General features: G+C 31.4%; 1 protein-coding gene across 1 annotated transcript; it reads right to left on the bottom strand.

The window, feature by feature from the left end:
* Positions 1–819: 819 nt before the first annotated feature.
* LOC134698032 (coronin-7-like) lies at positions 820–21704 on the bottom strand. Its single transcript, XM_063560322.1, has 25 exons — positions 21667–21704; positions 20960–21040; positions 20198–20268; positions 17412–17610; positions 16743–16867; positions 16331–16417; positions 15947–16029; positions 15119–15173; positions 14620–14677; positions 14203–14345; positions 13563–13658; positions 12875–13000; positions 11430–11661; positions 10908–11086; positions 9720–9828; positions 8860–8946; positions 7654–7796; positions 6239–6343; positions 5040–5125; positions 4295–4433; positions 3561–3767; positions 3052–3187; positions 2466–2557; positions 1790–1876; positions 820–831 (listed from the first exon to the last, which is right to left on the bottom strand). The coding sequence occupies exons 1-25, from the start codon at positions 21689–21691 to the stop codon at positions 820–822; spliced, it is 2763 nt and encodes a 920-aa protein (XP_063416392.1). The 5' UTR covers positions 21692–21704.
* Positions 21705–22481: the final 777 nt, after the last annotated feature.

Here is a 22481-nt window from a genome sequence, read left to right as displayed (position 1 = left end):
AAATAAGTCAATATGGGATTTAAGCATTTTCACATTGTCAATATTCTGTAAAAAAAATAATTCAAGAAAGGTGTCTTCTTTCAATATCACAGCCAATAATTAAGGTTCTAGCCAAGAAAAATTTTAGACAAAGGGAGATAACTCAATAATTATAAGATGTAAAATCCATAATCCTTCCCTAAAGAAATAATATTAGATTTTAAGCATTTCTCTGTTGTTATTCTCTAAAATAAAAATCAGTACACATTTTTTGAGTTGTTTTCAATTGGATGTCATAGACATAATACATTGTTCATAAAAAAGATGGAATGTTATGTAAAAAATCTGCACCAAAACATGCTTATTAAAACAGTCAAAAGGTTAAGGTCAACAAAAACAAACATAAATATAGATGCATATTTCACCAATAGTTGTAATTATAAATATTAGTATAGACATGTGATCCAATACATTATTTCAAATTTCCCCATTAATCATTTTTAAGTTAAGAATGATTCAACACTCATTATTTTGACCATAATATTGCTATAAAAAATTGCTATTTAATTTTTGGTCCCATAATTTCATTTTCCTACATATTTTATTGGTGGGATTAGGACATTGCAGCAGTATCAATTTCAGTATGAAATCATAGTTAAACCTATATATGAAAGTTTTAAGACTCCCCAGTTGCCAAAAATAATGGTCAACATATATTTGCGGAACTGTCCAGTGTCAGTACTGCTTTTATTTCAATCTTCTAACAATATTTGTTAACTATTCGTGGAAGACATTCAACTAGACACATGATGAGACATATCTTCTCTGTTCTGCCACAAATCAATCATCACCCTAAAAAAACAAGATAATATCAATAAATACTCTTTTCCCTTCACCTGTATAAAATAAAAATGCTCAGATTATGGGTATGTGATATGTTTCACCCTCAATAACTGAGGACTTATATAGTGTTCTTATTATATACATATTTCAGAACACACATGAGTCTTTCTTCTATAAATGGTGTTTTTGGGTAGCTGTATCACTTACATTTATCTTATTCTTACATCCCCTTTATTAATATATGTTGTACTCTCTCATGCCTCCCCTCAAATAAAAATAATGAAACAAGAATGTGTCCCAAGTACACTGGCACTATCATTTTCTATGTTTAGTGGACCATGAAATTGGGGTCAAAACTCTTAATTTGGCATAAAATTAGAAAGATCATATCATAGGAAACCAGCTGTGTACTAAGTTTCAAGTGGATTGGACTCAAATTTCATCAAAAACTACCTTAACCAAAAACTTTAACCTGAAAGAGGGACGAACGGAAGCACTGACTGACGAACATACGAACAAACGGAAGGACGAACAAACGAACCCACAGACCAGAAAACATATTGCCCCTCTACTATCGTATGTGGGGCATAAGAATAAAAAATATAAGGGTTTCAGCCTGATTATTTTTTTTTTGTGTGACTATTAAGAGGGAGATAACTCTGTAAAAATCAATGGAACATTTTAATCATGTTCTATTGAAAGTAAATATCAAGCTTCTAATGATCAAAAGATTGTTTTTCAAACTGCTGCATAATTAATGAAAAATTTCAGATAAAGTGTATGGCTTTAATTTTGAAATTTTTATATTTTTGTCAAAGGATCAAAGAAAATATTTTGTCAAAGTTTTATGAAAATAAAACAGGCCAAAATAATTGTATCCATGGTATTTGGATGTTTTGTACCACCTTAAAAAAATACAAATGTATAAACCAACAAAGAAACCAACTCTTGAAATCTAATGACTTACCCATTCATCATCGTCAACACCTTCAGCTAGGTCTTGTGGTAATGGTGATTCTTTTATTTCTAATTTCTTTGTCACTGCATCAAGTAACTAAAATAAGTATAGAAGATTTATCATCGCTCAAAGATAGATATAATTTGTCATTTAAATTAAATTAAATGATCTGGTTCTGATATCCCCTCACAATAATAGCAATTTCTACTTAATTTTTTTTAGAAAATAAAGAAATATAAATCCTTGTTTGAATTCCATCTTTTTTAAAGAGGAGACAACTCTATGTGAAAATTCCAGTAAGTTCCCATACTTTTCAAATGACTGTAAATTGTGAAAATTTGTCTATTCAAGTTTTAAAATCCTATAATGTGGATTCATTAATTTTTGTGGTTGTCAATTTTTTGTGGACTAAGAAAATTTGAATGTTTCACAGATATTTGATGGTTTTATACAAGCCTATAAAAAAATTGTACTTCATTGAATTTTTCAACTCCATTGGTTTTTAGCTTTTAAATATTCAGCTTAGAGAGTTCCTGATGAAGGTAATTCCAGGAAAAGGCTTCCAACACATGAAGTTCATAACCTGTTGTTTTCATTTTTGCATCTGCATCCAAGAAATTGGTATCTGGCCACAAATATTAATGAATGGTCAGTAAATACAAGATTTGAAATCTTGTTTTTTTACCTCTTCTTTCTTCTGTTCATCACTTTTATATGTATCAGGATTAAAACTTTCATATTTCCTCTCTTTTGGAGCCTCTACAGGCGCCTCACTCACTACAACAAAATAGTTTAATAATGTAATAGATGCAGAAAATTATAATGAAATAGCAGATAGATTGTTGTATTTTCCTCAAGAATCTTATAAAATTTGGAAAACCACTCTATAGATGAGAGTTAACCAATTAAATTGCAACTATTATGAGTAAAAAAATGACAGTAGATATTGGTATAAAAGTCTTGAAAAACAGGGAACTTCTATTTAATTAATGCACATTTTTTTAAAGGAAATTGCACAAATAAAAATTTCACAAATTAAATTTAATGTGCCTTTAAGTTGCCTAGAAAGGTGCTTAAAGCAGAATGGTTTTACACTAGTAATTTTTGGAGTCTTTTATAGCTGTGAAGTGTGAGCAAGGCTTTGTGTTGAAGACTGTATTTTGAACAATAATGGTTTACTGTTACAAACTTGGACTTGGATGAGAGAGTTGTCACATTGGCACTCATACCACATGTTCTTATATTAAATAAACAAATTCTATAAGCCTTACATGGTTTCATATCCTTTGGTCTCAGACTGACAGTTCCTGGAGGAGTATTGGCTCCTGACAACCACTCTGCACTGGTCATAACTGGTTTGTCAATTACTTTGGTATCAGGGAAGACATCATCTTGGAAATATTCAGTCTAAAGAGTAATATTAGAAAATCAAAAACCTTTAAATCAGGAACAAATCAAAGAGGCAAAAGGGTTCAATTTGTTCCACATGTAACTAAATAGTATTTCTCTGGTACACATCATCCTAATTCCATTCAACTTTTTGATGGTAATGAAACTGTACTCAAACACCAAATCAAGTATTTTGTTTGCTTGAATTCAAAGTTTGAGTACTATAATCCATTCTAATATTTTTCAAGGCAGAATAAAAGGAGCTGTGTTGTAAATGTCAACAAGACAGCAACCAAGGGAAACACATACAGCATTAGGTTTCACTTGACCTTATATACGACTCAAATTCATATAATCTCTGAATAAATACAAATATAAGCCATTGACTTACCTTAACTCTGGGTAGTGTAAAGGAAACTGGTTCAACAGTGTTATTTGTTAACCTCCAACCTTTGGCAAACTCTATTTTCTTGACATCACAGCAAGTCTTGGGCAGGAATGATAGAGCCTGGTGGAGTCCATCAAACTGGACTGGAGACAATGGAAAGATGTGAGGATGTTCTGAGGATATCTCAAAACTGTGGACAATTCCATCACCCTGTTGAAAAGGATAAATATACAACTGTAGAATAATTTATTTTCATGGGAAACAATTTTCATGGATATTGGATAAAATGCTTTTGCTAAGGTCTGAATACCAAAATATAGAAAATGAATACTTCATTGATCATTTGAATTCTATCACCTATACCCAGGACATCCTCAGTTGGGAAAAGTTCTTTTTTTTTCTTTTATTAATTTTCAATTTCTTGTTTGCAAGATTGTAAATGATTCATTTCCTGTCAGAAAAACATTGGATTTGCATATATATTCTTGCATCCACTCTTCATAATATACAATATAAAATTTTGCTTTAAACATTTAGGAAAGGGTTTGGTGTTTAATATATTAATACTGCTGACTTTTATGACTTAAATCACCCCTTGAAAGATTACTTTATAGTGTAAAAGGCAAATAGTCTAAGATGTGTTCATAAAATGTCCCTGGGACAATTTACTACTAACTCTTACTGTTACAAACATATAGCCGTTAGCTACATAGTATGGTATCCATTTAACCACTTACCCTTCCTGTTACAAACAGTGTTTGACTATCTTCATCATAGTAGGGTACCAGTACTGCAGGATTAAAATCTAACTGATGAATGTACAGAGGAGATTCCAATTTATCTACATCATAAACGTATAGCTGTCTGCTGCATAGTCTGAAATAAATAAAAGATATATTAAATTCTATTTTTCTTAAAAACATTTTTCGTCATCAAGCAATGATATAAAAATAATTTTAAATTCTCAGAACAATTTTGATTTTTTTTTTCTTATTTCATTAAATATTAATCTTCGACAAAGATGTTCTTTCTTCTATTGCTTAATGATTGAATGTTCTTGTCTTGAATATACATTTAATTCAGCTTGTTAGTTGCCAGCACATTGTGTTCTTAAATTATTTTATGTCATCTTGGTAAACAGTGAAATATGAAAAACCTTCTTGTTTCTAGAAAATAAAGCATTACATCCATACACTTTCTATAACTTCAGATAATTTCAGATAGCATTACATTGCCATGATGCTCAGGGATAAACACTGCAAGTTGGATTGGTATAGGTAAACCAAAATTTTAGAATTCAGCAATCTATAAATTTATCTTAGCTTTTTATGCAGAATATTGCATTACCACACAATCAAATACCCACAAGAATAAAAGTGTTCCTCAATAAATGAAAGTTGTCAACATATGAATGCTTTCTTTTGTTGAATTTTTCTACCAAATTTTCTTTTAAAATCCAATAATTACCTGATAAAAACTTACTTGTCAAATCCAGTTATAACCAGATATTTCCTGTTCAATGCCCAAACAACTCTGGCTCCTCTTGGTCCATCTGGGCCTTCTCCTTCCTGGAATGTAAAAAAAGTATTTCATTAATTTCAGATCAGTGTATTGAATTGTATTATATATTATTGAACATTGTATTTATTTGTAATATTCTTATATGAAATATAAGAAAATAACACTTATGTATTTATTTGTAATATTCTTATATGAAATATAAGAAAATAACAATTATGTATTTATTTGTAATATTCTTATATGAAATATAAGAAAATAACACTTATCTATATGACACCCTGTTCTTATAGATACTTACAATTTCAGGGTACCTTACAGTTAAAGCTGTAGCAGTAAGGTCAATTTTAACAGCTTTTGTGCAATAAAATTATATTCAAGTGTTAAAAAAAAAAAGAAAAAAGTTTGAATTTGTTTTATACATTTCTGTGTTGACATCTAATATGATCTCTTAGTTAAATGTTAATAAAATTTAAGTTGATCAAAATACTAAGGACTTTTTGGTCCTGAATGCTCTTGTTTACTTTGTACTCTGGTACTTTGTTTTGCCGTTTTAACTTTTTAAATAATTAGACTGGTATTTTTCATGAACTATTCTTTCTCTACAAGTGTTTATTTACAAGTTATGTCTGAAGCGTTTGACCTTATCAGCACCTGGATCAGAAAAGGTAAAGATTCATAATCATAAAGAATGTGTTTTTTGCCTAAAAATTCAAGTCTTTCGAATATATGAATATATTTTGGTTAGGGGGTGTGGACAATATTTCTAGAGAGATGAACAACTTAAAAATGCATAGATAATACAAATTTTGATATACCACAGAAATAAACTAATTTAATAACATGGTCAGCTAAAATTAGAAGGTTACTGTAAATTCAGAAATTATTGCAATGTTTTTATCATTGCGAAAAATGTGACATGGTTTTAATTGCAATAATCTACACCTGCATTTTGAAATTTTTATATAATTTACACAGAATTTTTCTCAATATCGCAAAATTTAGATTTGGATCCAAATGCACCATCAAAATGTAGGGTTTCGAATTTGGAACCTCAGTTTTCACAGGCTAGTACGTGATACAGTAGTTTATAAGACCAATTCTATACAGAGGCCTTCAGTATAGTTTGAAGATTAATGCAACAGATTTTTTATTTGTCATACCTTTATAGCATCTGGTGACTTTCTTGGATCAAATATTCTGACTCTTCCATCTTTACACACTGTGGCCAGGTATCTACCATCAGGACTCCAGGCTACACAGAATACCTACAAAGGGAGATAAACCACTCACTACTATTTTGTTTGGATGATTAATCATATACTGTGGATTCATTATTGATCCAGGATACAAATATTTGTATATTTTGTGGGAACAGGTACTGGTGAACCATCAATTTTAATTGTTTCAGAAATTATAATTTTTCTCTAGACTTATATTCAAATAAAAAATATCAAATATCCATGAAAAATTTCTAGAATCCATGAAATTTGGTACCCATATCTATTGTTTACGTAGGTTATATACTAACAATAGGCTGTTTGATTTTCCTGCAGAGGTCAAACACAACCAATTGGCATACAAATTTGGTGAATTGTTTGTATCCATTGAAGTGAGCTTCTTTTTGTTTTTTTATAAATTTTAGATTTTACTTTTCTGAGTTATGGTACACAATTATTTAATCTTTCAAGAAACCATAACTCAAAACCATCACTCCTGATCGGTAAAAGTGAAAATCGTGAATATCAAACTTGACCTCAATTTTGTCATCAGTAACCAAATATTAAAATTTAATAAGCATTTGGTTGAAGATTCATGAGTATATGCACAGACACGACTGGAAACACCATTTTAAAAATATTTCAAGAACTGTAACTCCTGAACAGTAACAGTGAAAATCGTCATTATCCTACTTGATCTCCATTTTGTCATCAGTGACAACATTTTAAAATTCAAAAAACTTTGTTTGAATAGTTCATGAGTAAATGCAACGATATGCCTGCAAACACCATTTTTCAATTTATCAAGAACCATAACTCCTGTACAACAAAAGTAAAAATAGCCATTATTGGACTTGACCTCCATTTTGTAATGAGTAACAACATATTTCAATTTTAAATGCTTTGGCTGAACGGTTTATGAGTAAATGCACTGACACATCGCGAAACGCTTTTTTTTTTCTCAATTTTTCAAGAACCATAACTCCTGAACAGTAAAAGTCAAAATTGTCATTATTGAACTTGACCTCCATTTTGTTGTCAGTGACAGCATATTAAAATTTTAAAAGCTTTGGTTGAACAGTTTATGATTAAATACACAGACATTTGGCTGCCATTGGCCGCTGTCCATCCCAAAATCAATAAAAGATATTTTTCGTCAAAATACGGTTAAAAATATATATATTTTTCAAAATATCTTTCTAAAGATAAAAAATTAATCCAAAATACACACATTTCTGGGATTTTTTTTTGAATTCTTCTAATTTTTAATCTAATTCTAGCATCTGTTCTTACCTATAGCATGTATAAGGGGCATTAAAAGTAGAAAACCCTTTCAAAGCCATATAATAACAATATACCTGATCAGGATGCGTTGTGAGCTGTAACTTTTCCTTGCCATCAGTTAAATCCCATATTCTTACAGTGAAATCATAAGCTGATGAAACAAGTATATCCCTGGCCAATGGATGAAATCTGACAAAATACAGTTTCTCTGTGTGTCCTACAAATATTAAAAAATGTTTTAAACAATTATTTAAAGTCATAAGAAACCTCAAAATAAAAAAAAAATATGCATATGTTTTTTATAACTCAACGGATAGTTTTCATTATACAACTTATTTACATATACTTTTTTCTGAGGAACATTCTTTAATTTGTCCACATTTAGAAGAAGTTTACTTATTTTTAATTGCTTGCTTCCAGCAAGCAATTCCCTGACATATTTTCCGTATGCATAGTAAACTTGTATCTATAGTTTTTAGAGAATAAAATATCTATCTATCTATCTATCATAGTGACCCAAGCGTAACCCTCCTCGTAAAAATTCGGTGACCACAATACGCATGGATCTGTCATTGAAATAAACAAATATCTGATTAAACATGTTAAACACGTGCTCAATACCGATGCTTTTTGTGATTTGTTTACAATAAGGTGTCAATCGATAAAACTCGGCTTCAAAACACGGCATTTAATGAGCAGCCATATTTGTTAAATCATAACAAACAGAAAGAGAGAAAAATTGACGATTATATGATATATTTGCGAAAATAATGATAAAATCATGCACAGAGGACTAAGTTTATGATGTATACATGCTTTGGTTCAAGAATTGGACAAACATTATTTTTCACCACTCACTCGTTTCATATGACTTTAATGCAGGCAATGATTTATTTGTGATCTACCATGAGAAAGATTAAGTTGGATAGAATTTCTATCATGGATATTGATCATACACTATAAGAGTTAGTATTTTTAAGCTTGGGAAATTTGTATAATATTCCAGATCATTATAAAAACAGATGAGTATGTAACAACAGCTTTTTATCTGTACAAATGTTCTGGCATTATTTGATGAATATATCAGTTTTAAGTTCTAATATGATATCAATGATCAATTTTAAATTCTATTTCATCATTTATCAAAATAAACCACAAGCTGAACTGCTAAATATTGCTCTCTAATGTCTGAGAGACAGAGGTAAAACATACAGTACAATATGTCTGTCAGATTTGGGAATAAAATTACAAAACTTGAAAGTCTGAATATTGATTTTTACCCCTAAGATACATGGTAGGTTCTGTAACTGTTTCTGTCAGTCCTCCCTCTGGTATGTTCCATAACCATACTTTAGCATCATCACATGCTGAAATAAATATTGAAAATGAGCATAAATCATAGCTCTAAAAAATTAATATTTTATCGCTTGATAGGTTTTTACGTAGGATTCATTGTTAAATATTACATAAAATAGAGAATGGAAATGGAAATGGGACATGTGTCAAAGGGACAACAACCAGACTATAAGAGCAGAAAACAGCTGAAGTCCACCAATAGGTCTTCAACACTGATGGAAAATCCTGCACCCAGAGTCGCACATCGTCTGGCTTCTTAAGAGAAATTTCATGCATGTTTAGGACAAGCTAACTAGAAGCAGGGCAGAAGGTTGGGATTCATTAAAGTCTATGTAAAAGTCTAGGGAGTGAACGGGATACAATAAAACAATTTTGTTTCTACAGTCTGTTTTAATTGAGTATCTAATTACAGGACCATAGTCATAATCAATTTATCCTTGTAAAACTGGGTTCCTGTCAAGAGGATATCAAAAGGGTATATGTCCAGGGGAGGGGAGAGGAATATACAAATCTACATACACACAGCCAGTCTGTTATCATTGAATGGGTCCCATACATAGTCAGTAGCTTTACTTTTATGTTGTCATACTGGGGTCCCTGTGTCTGGGGCCTTGGTCTAAGGAAGGGGAGGGAATATACAAATCTACATACACACAGCTAGTCTGCTATCATTGAATGGATCCCACACATAGTCAGTAGCTTTACTTTTATGTTGTAATACTGGGGTCCCTGTGTCTGGGGCCTAGGTCTAAGGAAGGGGAGGGGAATATATAAATATACATACACACAGCTAGTCTGCTATCATTGAATGGATCCCATACATAGTCAGTAGCTTTACTTTTATGTTGTAATACTGGGGTCCCAGTGTCTGCTAATCTTCCTGGTTTATTGAACTACAAAAACAATTACATACAAATAAGATGTTATCATGAGTAAAGGCAGATGTGACAGTAACCTAACAGCAAATAAAGATCAGAACTGTAGATGTTGATATATGTCTTAAATAATGTCCAATCCACCCAAAAATACACTTTATATAAATCTGCTTCTAGAAAAATTGCATTATTGTGTTTTTCATTTATTTCCATTGATTTTTTTGTGGATGGAAGAAAGATTGTATTTTTTGAGGATATATAATTTCATGGTGCTGCCAAAGTTTATATGATAAATAACATTATCGCTATTTTGTGCATTTTTCCTTTGATCTTTTTTTGTGATAATTTTCATATCATGCTTCTCGCTTGAGATGGAAAAATTATCGGTAGAAACTAAGGAGAACATGTGGCGTTGCTAACGAAATTGACATTGAAATTGACAATGTCGTCATAGGTAAAATAGAGATAAACAGATTATCATTGGACATCTCAACTCGATTGCTTTTCTCACTTTTGCTGTACCAGCTCAAGTGAGAAAATCAATCTCGTTGAGATAATCAACGATAATCTATAATTAATTTGTATTTCCTTAAAAACTATAATTTGTGGTCCATTCGGGAGATAACTGTATTGTATTTTAAGCTTTGACAGCATCAATTGGTGATTTGATGGTGGCAAATTAAGTTTACTGTTGCCGCATTAGCAGAGCCAGTTAACTTGTATTTGCGACCATCAAATCACCAATTGACACAGTCAGGGCTTAAATACAATATTGTTATCTCCATCAAAATGAAACTGACAGAAAACAACATCAAATCATACATTTAAAATCTATGATATGTAGTCTGCACTAGTACATACATTTTCATAGCATCAATTGTGATTTGATGCCATGAAAATTGGTGACATGATTCAATCAATATTGCATTAAAATAAAATCCATGGGAATTGGTATATCAAAAATAGTAAATAAAAAGTTGAATAATGAAGTAAAACTTCACTTATGGATTAAAAAAAATAATGGGGTAGGATTGCCAATGAGACAACTTTCCACCAAACAACAAAGGAAGCAGACACATGGATCTAAGTCAACTAACCTCTAGAACAGAGAGCAGGCCACCAGCTCCTTCTACTGGTACTACACATCTTGTTTGGTTAGCATAAAACATGTCACTTTCTCCTGGTACCCCATGGTAAAGTTTTCGTATATTATCTATATGCAGACTTTTGTGTAGTGTGTGACCTTTCAGATATTTGAACTTTGATTGTCTAACAGCTGTAAGTTAAAGATGTCAAAATAACAACAATCAGATCAATTTATACCAGATACATAAACAACTTCTATTTAAAAGAAGTTCTGTTTTTACACATAAAATACTACAACTGTAATGATAGAGATTGTTATTTGGAAATATGTGCTGCTTGACAAGAGAATTTGCGCAGCCAATATGGAAAAGCGCATGCTATAATCTATACTTACAACTGCAAAATTTTAACAGAACCTTTGTGATGTCCAGTTATGGTGAACACATAGCAGTAAGGTGTATAATGTACATATTATACAGTTAAATTTCAATTTTAAAAACTTTTTTAAATAAAATAAAGTTATCAAAGTTTACCTGTAAATACTTTTGTGACAGGTTTATTAGCTGAAGTTAAGGCGGGGCTTTGTTCCTTAGGTGTGTCTGAACTTCTCTTGGTTGGTGTGCCAGCACTGGTGGGTGTGTCTGTAGTTACTTTAGTGGGTGTGGCTTGTTTTGGAATGACATTTGATGAATCTTTTCCTGAGTTCTCTGGTTTAGTGGTTTGTGGAATGTCTTTTGTTTCTGGTATCACAGGTTTGCTTGTTTCCTGTTGGAAATATATAAATACACCATACGAAAAAATACAATTGAAATAACATTACATGACTAAACATCAATATGAAAAAAATTATACCCTTTGTGACATATTCTTATAATAATATCAAACATCTATAAAAAGTTTCTTGTAAAGATTTAATTATTATCAGACATTTCAATTTATTTAAACATCTTTGATTTTCAAATATTTTTGAATGCAAGTGTTCCTGTTGAAAGAAAATCCAGAAAAGCAGTTTGCTTTAATTGTTTTTTTATATTTCAATAAGCATTAATTCACAAAAATATGAAATGCTAATTTTTATAGTTTATGAATCAAAATACAGTTGTTTTAAACTCAAAAGCTGTCAACTGAGTTACTCATTGAAAATCAAATATTTTTTTTTTTTTTAAATTCACATAATTATCTCCCTTTTAAAAAAAAAAATATCACCAAATACTATTGTTTTTATAACATTACAGGTTTTTTTAATTTGTTGATTTACAGATCCACCTACCCTATTTTGCCGATTTTCAGAATAAAAATAAAATGGACTTATCATGCTTTTTTGTATTCCCGCAGACCCTAACAAATACATTGTCATGACCTTGATTGAAATGTTGTTTGCACAAATAATTTTGCGGAACGAAAACTGTGTTTAAAACCCATTACAAAATAAATTTGTTTCCCATATTTGTCATAATTTCATAAGATGCATGAAATCATGAAAATGGACTTGTCCAAACATTGAAGTACTAAATATAAACAAATCATTTGGAATTTTCTTGATTTCTAGATGATAAAAAAATGGTCCGTTATAGATGGATATAGAAAACGGGAATGCATGACAACTGATGAACCCAAAATCCTCTTTTTTCCAGTGGACAAGTCTATAACGTTTTTGATACGTGTGTTGAAACTTGTGTTAGATGTTTTGTAATTTTTTCTTTATCAGTTTTAGTGCTTAAAGATCATTTTTCTTTTTTTTCTGACCGACCGACACGACTTTTTCATGGAGAATTCTTAAACCAACAAATTAACAAGTCATTCTAACATATTCTAACAAAAATTATCGATCCCTGTTACATTACCATTTATAATTATGTTTTTTTTAATGATTTTTGTAGTTCTTCACTTTCTGTTTGAATATGTTTGTATTTGTGTTTGCTTGACCCATATGGGTGTAATTTGTCAATAAAATAATAATTATTAGTTCAAATCCTACCTTTGGTTTTGTAATCTCTTTGGTACTACTGATACTATTGGTCTGATTATCTCCCTTGCTGCCAATTGCCTTACTTCCTGTTTGCCGTTTCTTTCTCTTTGCTGGATCTAAACTTGTACATTGTACCTTTAAAAATTAAATTACTTTATAATTGCAGAACCCCAGGGAAAAAACAGTAAATGTCTTCTCTTCTTTATTTTGATCCAAGTCATTATTTATGTTCCATAAAAACATACATGGGACCCAGGGATAGGCAACTTGAATTTTAAGTGTGTATGAAACATAATGTTGTACATACTAAAAGGGACAAAGGTCTTTTAATTTTCTCCAAAAGAAAGTTATCATATTTTCAAAGTGAATTCTCTTGAACAGCACTTCACTTATTTGACTGAAAAGGGACACTCATTTGTTTTGTCACTTGCTCTAGTATATAATTATTCATAAATGAAATTTAAATTTATAATGGCTAATGGTGTTTCAAAATCAAACTTTATATTGGGGTTTGCATTGCCCTGTCTTCTTTATAGTATTTTGTAGTATTTGTATTTTAATTATTTTTTTAATTTAGTAATGGTATTGTCTTCCCCTTGACCTAATTAATGGCATCTTTTGCCACTTTTTTCAGGAGTTATACTTAAATTTATTCTTTTATAAAAACTGGATGACTGTTACACCTTAATTGACATACCTGAGCATTTTGACCAGAGAACCAGTCATCAGTGGATAATGCTGGTTCCCCACAAGGTGTGTCTGGGAACAGATCATCATGGAATTCTTTGTAAGACTGAAAAGAAATTACACAATTTCATCATAAAATATAGTTTTATAAATGTATATAAATAGGAATAAAATACAATTGTATTTTCAGCATAAATCCCCCTACAATATTGTTTTGACATGATATAACTGCAACCATATTCAAACTTACACCAAAATGGTGATGAATGCTGGAAATAGCAATGAGGCCATGTAGTTTTATACATTTTAAAGCTTTTGGTAATTAAAGCATCTTATAAACAGACAATAAGTTTAAAAGCAAACAATATTGAGCACTGTGGTCTATAATTGTCCTGTTATCTTATGAACGATTGATGTAGGATAAGGAAAGTTATTGCTGAAAGCAAAATCTTTTTAATTGATAAAACTTGTTTATGAAAATTGCAATATTCTGCAACTTAAAAACTCTAAAAGAATTATTTTATAGTTTTGTCCATGGAAAGTCATAGTCACTGTTTAAAAAAAAACATATTCTTCAAATTTTTTCATGAGTAATCTTCAACCAGAATATATTTAAATATCATAATATACTAACAACTAAATGCACTCACCTTTCTGGGTACTATATAAGGTGTAGGTAGAACATTTGATTTGGTCAATATCAGAATTCTGTTTACCTCCCCTGCCATTACATTTAATGCTAACTTAGGTACCAGTCCTGCTCCTTTTATTTGTTCAGTAGAGGCCACTGAATCTGAAATAGCAATCAATTGTCACTTTCAGAATCAAATAATGCTGTTCAAATTCTTCAAAACAATGTAAAACAAATCATGCTTCATTGCAAAAGGCAATACACAAATTACAAATAAATAATCTTAAATAGTCTGAATTTGTTCACATGTCCTATGCAAATATACTCATCATAGATACCAGGATTGAAAATTGGTACACATGAAAATAAAGGAATATACAGTATGAAATTTCATCTCTGGATGATAAATTACTGCAATCAAATTAGAATTACTTACCTTCTTGAAGATATGGAGTCTTGTCTGTGATTTCACAATATTTGATGGTGTTGTCTCCCTGTAAAATAATTAGATTTTCTTTTCAATAATACAAACAATCGAATTGAGATCTCTAGAAATGTTTTATTTTCTTTATTTCTGAAAATTTATTATTTTGTTTGTGTCTATAAAAAAAATAAATATTTTCTGTATGTTAAGGGGAGATAATTCATTTTTGACAAGCATTCCTATAGTTTGGTTATTTCTCAACATCCAAAAACATGGCACAGGATTTTCAAATAATTATTCTTTGATAATCTTCCATTATTTGGACATGTTTAGACAATCGTCATATCTTATGTTTTTGTGCGTCATATGAATTTGTACTATTGCCTTTTCGGTGGAAATTGTGACATCAAAACCCATTCTTAATAGTACAAATACCCATAGAATCAGGATAAAACATAACAGGAAAACATAAATACTTATACAGCTTCAATTACAGGTATTAGTCACATACCTTGCCAGCAAAGAAGATCATATCTGTATCAGCATCATACAATGGTATTAAAGTCCTGCAAAATAATTTCAAGTTTGATATACTGTGGATTCATTTATATTTGTGGGTACCAATTTCTGTGGCTTTACAAAAATTGTACTTTTGTGGATATTTGATTTCACTGTTTATTTAATACTGCATACAAATTTTGAGGGAATAAGTTACCTTAAGAACATTTACAAATGCACAAGGAAAATTAAGTACATCACGAGCAATAATGAATAAACAGTATCAAATATTATTATTATATCATAAGCAGGTAATTTTTTGTCTTTTTAAAATTTTGATTGCTGATATCTTCGTTAAACTTTTAAATGTAGAGGTGCTGAGCAGGATCTGCTTACCATTCTGGACCACCTAAGATCACCCCTGTTTTTGATGGAGTTTGTGTTGCTCAGTCTTCAGTTTTCTATGAAGTGTTGAATGCTCTGATGTTTGTTGGTCTTTTTCATTTCTTACCATTTTTTTTTTTCAATCTATTTTCAACTTACTAGTTTAAATGTTTGAAGAAAAAAAAGGTTTGGTTTTCCTGTTTGAATTGTTTTCACTTGTTGTTTAAGGGCCGTTAATAGTTTGATGTTCAGTGTAAGTAGTAAGCCAAATGTTTGTTTTAAGGCTGAACTTTGACTTATAATTGTTTATTTTTTACACATTGTGACTTGGATTGAGAAGTGTCACATTGGCACTTATACCACATCTTCTTATTTATTTGGAGAAATAATAAAAATTCAAGATTTAAGCCACACATCTGGCAATAAACTGCTGAGATAGCCTGTAAGATAAACCTACCCTGAGGATGCATCTACTGATATTGTGTTTAAAGATGAAGACAAATTTCTACTGTCCCAGATACTGATTTCTCTGTTTCTTGACTGAAATGAAATTCCATAAGACAATATCAGTGAAATGTCTTGATCAGAAAAAACACAACAATGAAGAACTGATTGATTGATTTGTGTTTAACCCAACTTTCAGCACTATTGGAAAACATACATTTTTACATTATCCAAATTAAGGCAAAAGTATCGTACACCTGTGTTTAAAAGTCGTAGATCCATTCAGAGAAAAAAATCCAGGTAACAAACACTTGCCTAATACTACCAATTAACTCATAAAATCTTAACTTGCAGTTAGGAAGTTTTTACATCTATGTCATGGTATACAAATACTTACACTACCAAATCCTGTTGTTACTATGTTGTCTTTATTACCTAACCATACAGCTCTGGAATCTTTTACATTCTGGTGTCCTGATCCTTCCTGTAACATGAGAGAGAAATTATGCCATTAACAAAAAAGTCATAAAATGTTGATCCTGAGTTTACTTTTCCTTGGTAAGATTTTTATTGCTTGAACTTTTATATGAGGAATTTTTTGTTAAATATTGTTTGTCTTTTTTTTAAACTTTTGCTGATACTGTTGTCTGTCCTTAATCTTTTGTAGTCATTTATTCAAGTTTTCACATTTATCATACTTTCAGACATTTTATTGTGCCAAAAGAAGCAACATAGTTATACACCTTGTTGTGCCACTAAATATGAAATTTTAAAATAAACAAAAGTTTTCTTTGTTGTCACACACATACCTGTTGTACAGATGATGAACGAGGATCTATAACTCTGAGAAGTTTATCTTTACATGAGGTCACTATACATGTCCCATCACCTTTCCAACTCACACTTTGTATCTGGTCTTTGTGACTGTCTATACCTATATTTTATATTTTAAACAAATAGGATTACTGTTACATTTGTATTTCAGGAATTAGTGTGTGCATTTATTATTGCCAAGACTTTACCTCTGGCAAAAAATTGTAATTTAATTGTTCCAGTTGTAAAAATTTCATGACAGAAAATCACAACTGAAATCATTTTTTTTTGTACCAATTTTCATGGATGTTTGAATATTTGGTTATGCACAAGTATATAAAAAAGAAGATGTGGTATGATTGCCAATGAGACAACTCTCCACAAGAGACCAAAATGACACAGACATTAACAACTATAGGTCACTGTACAGCTTTCAACAATGAGCAAATCCCATACTGCATAGTCAGCTATAAAAGGCCCCGATAAGACAATGTAAAACAATTCAAACGAGAAAACTATGCCTGTATATGAAAAAAAAATCTTAAGAAAATTTTGTAGATGACCTTTACCAAAGAAATGCTTTAAAAATGATATAATGACTCCCCATTAACTAGCTTTTATATTCAATCAAACTTCAACAACACCCAATTAAAACTGGTACCTACAACATTTTTCTGTTCCCTGAGATACATCAAACAATTTAACAGTATTGTGTGAGGTAACAGTCAATATGTTTTCAGCGACTGGGTTCCAGGTAACATTCTCTATCCTACGCTGTTGGCCCGGTAACACTATAACAGGACTAACATTTGATATGGTCTCTGTCAAGTTAGCATTGTCCTCTGGAAGCTGCCAAACTTTTATCTGAAAATAGAAAAATATATAAAATTCGAAGAAAAAAAAAATGACTTTTGAAACAAATGGTTCAAATTCTTGTTATGTAATACTTTGATTAAATTTTAAGAATTTTAAGATCATATGTTTGCTCAAAACAGTGATTGTAGCAAATGTCATCTTAATAATATTGTGAACTACAAAGTCAAATGCAGAAAGATTGCAAATGATTTTGGTTCTACCACACATAAACATCTGAAACTTCTTTCTATAATTTTCTAGCTATGAAAATGATGCTTATTTAATTCTTATTTGCCAAATTACTAATATACATCTGAGAGTAATAAACTAGAGGCTCTAAAGAGCCTGTGTCGCTCACCTTGGTCTATGTGAATATTAAACAAAGGAAGTAGATGGATTCATGACAAAATTGTGTTTTGGTGATGGTGATATGTTTGTACATCTTACTTTACTGAACATTCTTGCTGCTTACAATTATCACTATCTATCATGAACTTGGCCCAGTAGTTTCTGTGGAAAATGTTACCGGTAGTAAAAATTTACAAATTTTATGAAAATTGTTTAAAATTGACTATAAAGGACAATAACTCCTTAGGGGGTCAATTGACCATTTTGGTCATGTTGACTTATTTGTAAATCTTACTTTGCTGAACATTATTGCTGTTTACAGTTTATCTCTATCTATAATAATATTCAAGATAACCAAAAACAGCAAAATTTCCTTAAAATTACCAATTCAGGAATAGCAACCCAACAACGGGTTCTCTGATTCATCTGAAAATTTCAGGGCAGATAGATCTTGACCTGATAAACAAGTTTACCCCTTGTCAGATTTGCTCTAAATGCTTTGGTTTTTAAGTTATAAGCCAAAAACTGTGTTTAACCTCTATGTTCTATTTTTAGCCATGGTGGCCATCTTGGTTGGTCTGGGGGGTCACACCACACATTTTTAAAACTAGACACCCCAAAGATGATTGTAGCCAAGTTTGGATTAATTTGGCCCAGCAGTTTCAGAGAAGAGGAATTTTGTAAAAGATATATAAAATTTACGAAAAATGGTTAAAAATTGACTTAAAAGGGCAATAACTCCTAAAGGGGTCAACTGACCATTTTGGTCATGTTGACTTATTTGTAAATCTTACTTTGCTGAACATTATTGCTGTTTACAGTTTATCTCCATCTATAATAATATTCAAGATAACCAAAAACAGCAAAATTTCCTTAAAATTACCAATTCAGGAAACAGCAACCCAACAACGGGTTGTCCGATTCATCTGAAAATTTCAGGGCAGATAGAAATTGACCTTATAAACAATTTTACTTCAGATCAGATTTGCTCTGAATGCTTTGGTTTTTGAGTTATAAGTAAAAAACTGCGTTTTACCCCTATGTTCTATTTTTAGCCATGCAGCCATCTTGGTTTGTTTGGCGGGTCACGCCACACATTTTATAAACAAGATACCCCAATGATAATTGTGGCCAAGTTTGGTTAAATTTGGCCCAGCAGTTTCAGAGAAGAAGATTTTTGTAAAAGATGTATAAAATTTACGAAAAATGGTTAAAAATTGACTTAAAAGGGCAATAACTCCTAAAGGGGTCAACTGACCATTTTGGTCATGTTGACTTATTTGTAAATCTTACTTTGCTTAACATTATTTCTGTTTACAGTTTATCTCCATCTATAATAATATTCAAGATAATAACCAAAAACAGCAAAATTTCCCTAAAATTACCAATTCAGTGGCAGCAACCCAACAACAGGTTGTCTGATTCATCTGAAAATTTCAGGGCAGATAGATCTTGACCTGATAAACAATTTTATACCATGTCAGATTTGCTCTAAATGCTTTGGTTTTTGAGTTATAAGCCAAAAACTGCATTTTACCCCTATGTTCTATTTTTAGCCATGGCGGCCATCTTGGTTTGTTTGGCGGGTCATGCCACACATTTTTTAAACTAGATACCCAAATGATGCTTGTGGCCAAGTTTTGTTTAATTTGGCCCAGTAGTTTCAGAGGAGAAGATTTTTGTAAAAGTTAACGACGACGGACGACGACGACGGACGACGGACGCCAAGTGATGAGAAAAGCTCACTTGGCCCTTTGGGCCAGGTGAGCTAAAAAACGACATTTCTAATCAATTCAAACAAGAATGTGTCCATAGTACATGTAGTATACGGATGTCGCACTCACACTATCATTTTCTATGTTCAGTTGACAGTGAAATTGGGGTCAAAACTCTAAGTTGGCATCAAAATTAGAAAAATCATGACATAGGGAACATTTGACGTACTAAGTTTCAAAGTTGATTGGACTTCAACTTAATTAAAACTATAACCTGATGCAGACACTACCATTCACTATGTTCATTGGACCATGAAATTGGGGTAAAAATTGGCATTAAAATTTGAAAGATCATATCATAGGCAACATGTATACTAAGTTTCAAGTTGATTAGACTTAACCATCATCAAAACTACTTTGACCAACAACTTAAGCTGAAATGGAACAGACAGACGGATGGATAAACAGTTGAAAGGACTGACAAACACACAGACACAGAACGTGGTGGGAAATAAAAATAAACCATAACTTACTGTGTTATCTGCTGAACCAGTTGCCAAGAGGAAGTCGTCAAAGGGAGAAAACTCAAAATCTGTTACAAAATCTGCAGAAAAATATTGGGAAATCATAAGTTCATACATGCAAAGTGTTAACTACTTTAACTGACTTATGTTTGTCTGAAAAGTAAATTACTTAACCAACCATCGTCTTCAATGCAGACATTAATCAAGGGTATGGTGAGTTCAAACTCCAAAGTCTTGACAATAACAATGTCAAAATCTCAATTGATTAATTACTTTTTCTAGTAAAAAAACCAAGAAAAACTAAAAAGTTACACTTTTATTATTTTGAGACTAGATCATTAATTCAAAAATTCTTGTCTGATTTTTCCTGAGTTTTGGACCCATGAACTATTTATTCTTAGTGTGAGCCCTATGTTATCTTGTAAGAATTATATCCTGTGGATTCATTTAATTCCTTGTTCACCAATTTTTGTGGATTGTGGAAATATAATATTTGTGTGGACATTTGATTTTGTGGTTTTGCCAAGCAATGCCTAGTCTGCATACAAGCCTTTAAAAATGTTCACTTCATTAAACCTTTAATTTTGTGGTTTACCTTTTATTTGTCTGTTTGTCTTTTTCTTTTTTAAGTCATCGCATTGTCAGTTTATTTTTTATTTATGAGTCTGACTGTCCCTCTGGTATCTTACGCCCCTCATTTCTATACCTTTGAAATCAACAAAATTTGGAATCCCAATGAATAATAATAAATATACAACTAATTCAACAAACCTCCATGTGCCTTCAGCATTGGCAATGCAGTTGTCAATCTCCCAGACGTATTTATTGGTAAAATGGCCAGATTACCTCCACCTGAAATATTAATATTTACATTATACTATTTTTGTAAAGCAAAGGACATTTACAAAGTAAGTGAGCAGTAAAATCTGTAGTCACGTTGAGATTAAACTTTTAAATATTTACCTAACTCTCATAACAAAATATGTCCAAAATACAGTTTGTAAGCAAATTAAGGGAATAATCATGATAATTGAGTTAGAAGCAAATCAAATGGTCCACTATAAAAGTTTCTTAAAAGCAAGAAAAAAAAAGGATTTGTTATGTAATACATGCACTGACAATGCAAACTCACAGATTTTTTTAGGAAATATTTTCCAAATTTCATTCACAGTGATGTTTACTTTTATATATCATTGCATTTGATTGCAAAATATGAAAACTCTAAAATTCAATTTTAATATACTAAGAATTTACTTCAAAATCCAAGTTTACATGCAGTTGATCATTGCAACAATAATTGCACACCATTAAAGCTAGCTAAACTTGCCTGAAGTATCTACATTAAAGGCCATATACTGACAGCTAGCTTTGATGTGGTTGCCACATGAGCTTGGTAAACTTGCCTGAAGTATCTACATTAAGGCCATATACTGACAGCTAGCTCTGATATGGTTGCCACATGAGCTTGGTAAACTTACCTGAAGTATCTACATTAAAGGCCATATACTGACAGCTAGCTTTGATGTGGTTGCCAACTTGCCACATGAGCTTGGTAAACTTGCCTGAAGTATCTACATTAAAGGCCATATACTGACAGCTAGCTCTGATATGGTTGCCACATGAGCTTGGTAAACTTACCTGAAGTATCTACATTAAAGGCCATATACTGACAGCTAGCTTTGATATGGTTGCCACATGAGCTTGGTAAACTTACCTGAAGTATCTACATTAAAGGCCATATACTGACAGCTAGCTTTGATATGGTTGCCACATGAGCTTGGTAAACTTACCTGAAGTATCTACATTAAAGGCCATACATTGACAACTATCTTTGATATGGTTGCCACATGAGCTTGGTAAACTTACCTGAAGTATCTACATTAAAGGCCATACATTGACAGCTATCTTTGATATGGTTGCCACATGAGCTTGGTAAACTTATCTAAAGTATCTACATTAAAGGCCATATATTGACAACTATCTTTGATATGGTTGCCACATGAGCTTGGTAAACTTATCTAAAGTATCTACATTAAAGGCCATATATTGACAACTATCTTTGATATGGTTGCCACATGAGCTTGGTAAACTTGCCTGAAGTATCTACATTAAAAGCCATATATTGACGGCTAGCTTTGATATGGTTGCCACATGAGCTTGGTAAACTTACCTGAAGTATCTACATTAAAGGCCATATATTGACAACTATCTTTGATGTGGTTGCCACATGAGCTTGGTAAACTTGCCTGAAGTATCTACATTAAAGGCCATATATTAACAGCTAGCTTTGATG

This window comes from Mytilus trossulus, chromosome 14 (assembly GCF_036588685.1).
Source record: "Mytilus trossulus isolate FHL-02 chromosome 14, PNRI_Mtr1.1.1.hap1, whole genome shotgun sequence".
NCBI classification, from domain to species: domain Eukaryota; kingdom Metazoa; phylum Mollusca; class Bivalvia; order Mytilida; family Mytilidae; genus Mytilus; species Mytilus trossulus.
The sequence above is the reverse complement of the archived record's forward strand: the minus strand, read 5'-3'. Positions and strand labels throughout refer to the sequence as shown.

Coding starts and splice junctions, on each gene's coding strand:
- LOC134698032 (XM_063560322.1), bottom strand. CDS start 21,691: ATGGCCTTTAATGTAGATACTTCAG. Junction 21,041..21,666: donor CTTTAATGTAGATACTTCAG/GTAAGTTTACCA, acceptor TTAATATTTCAG/GTGGAGGTAATCTGGCCATT. Junction 2,558..3,051: donor ACCAAAGGATATGAAACCAT/GTAAGGCTTATA, acceptor ATTTTGTTGTAG/TGAGTGAGGCGCCTGTAGAG.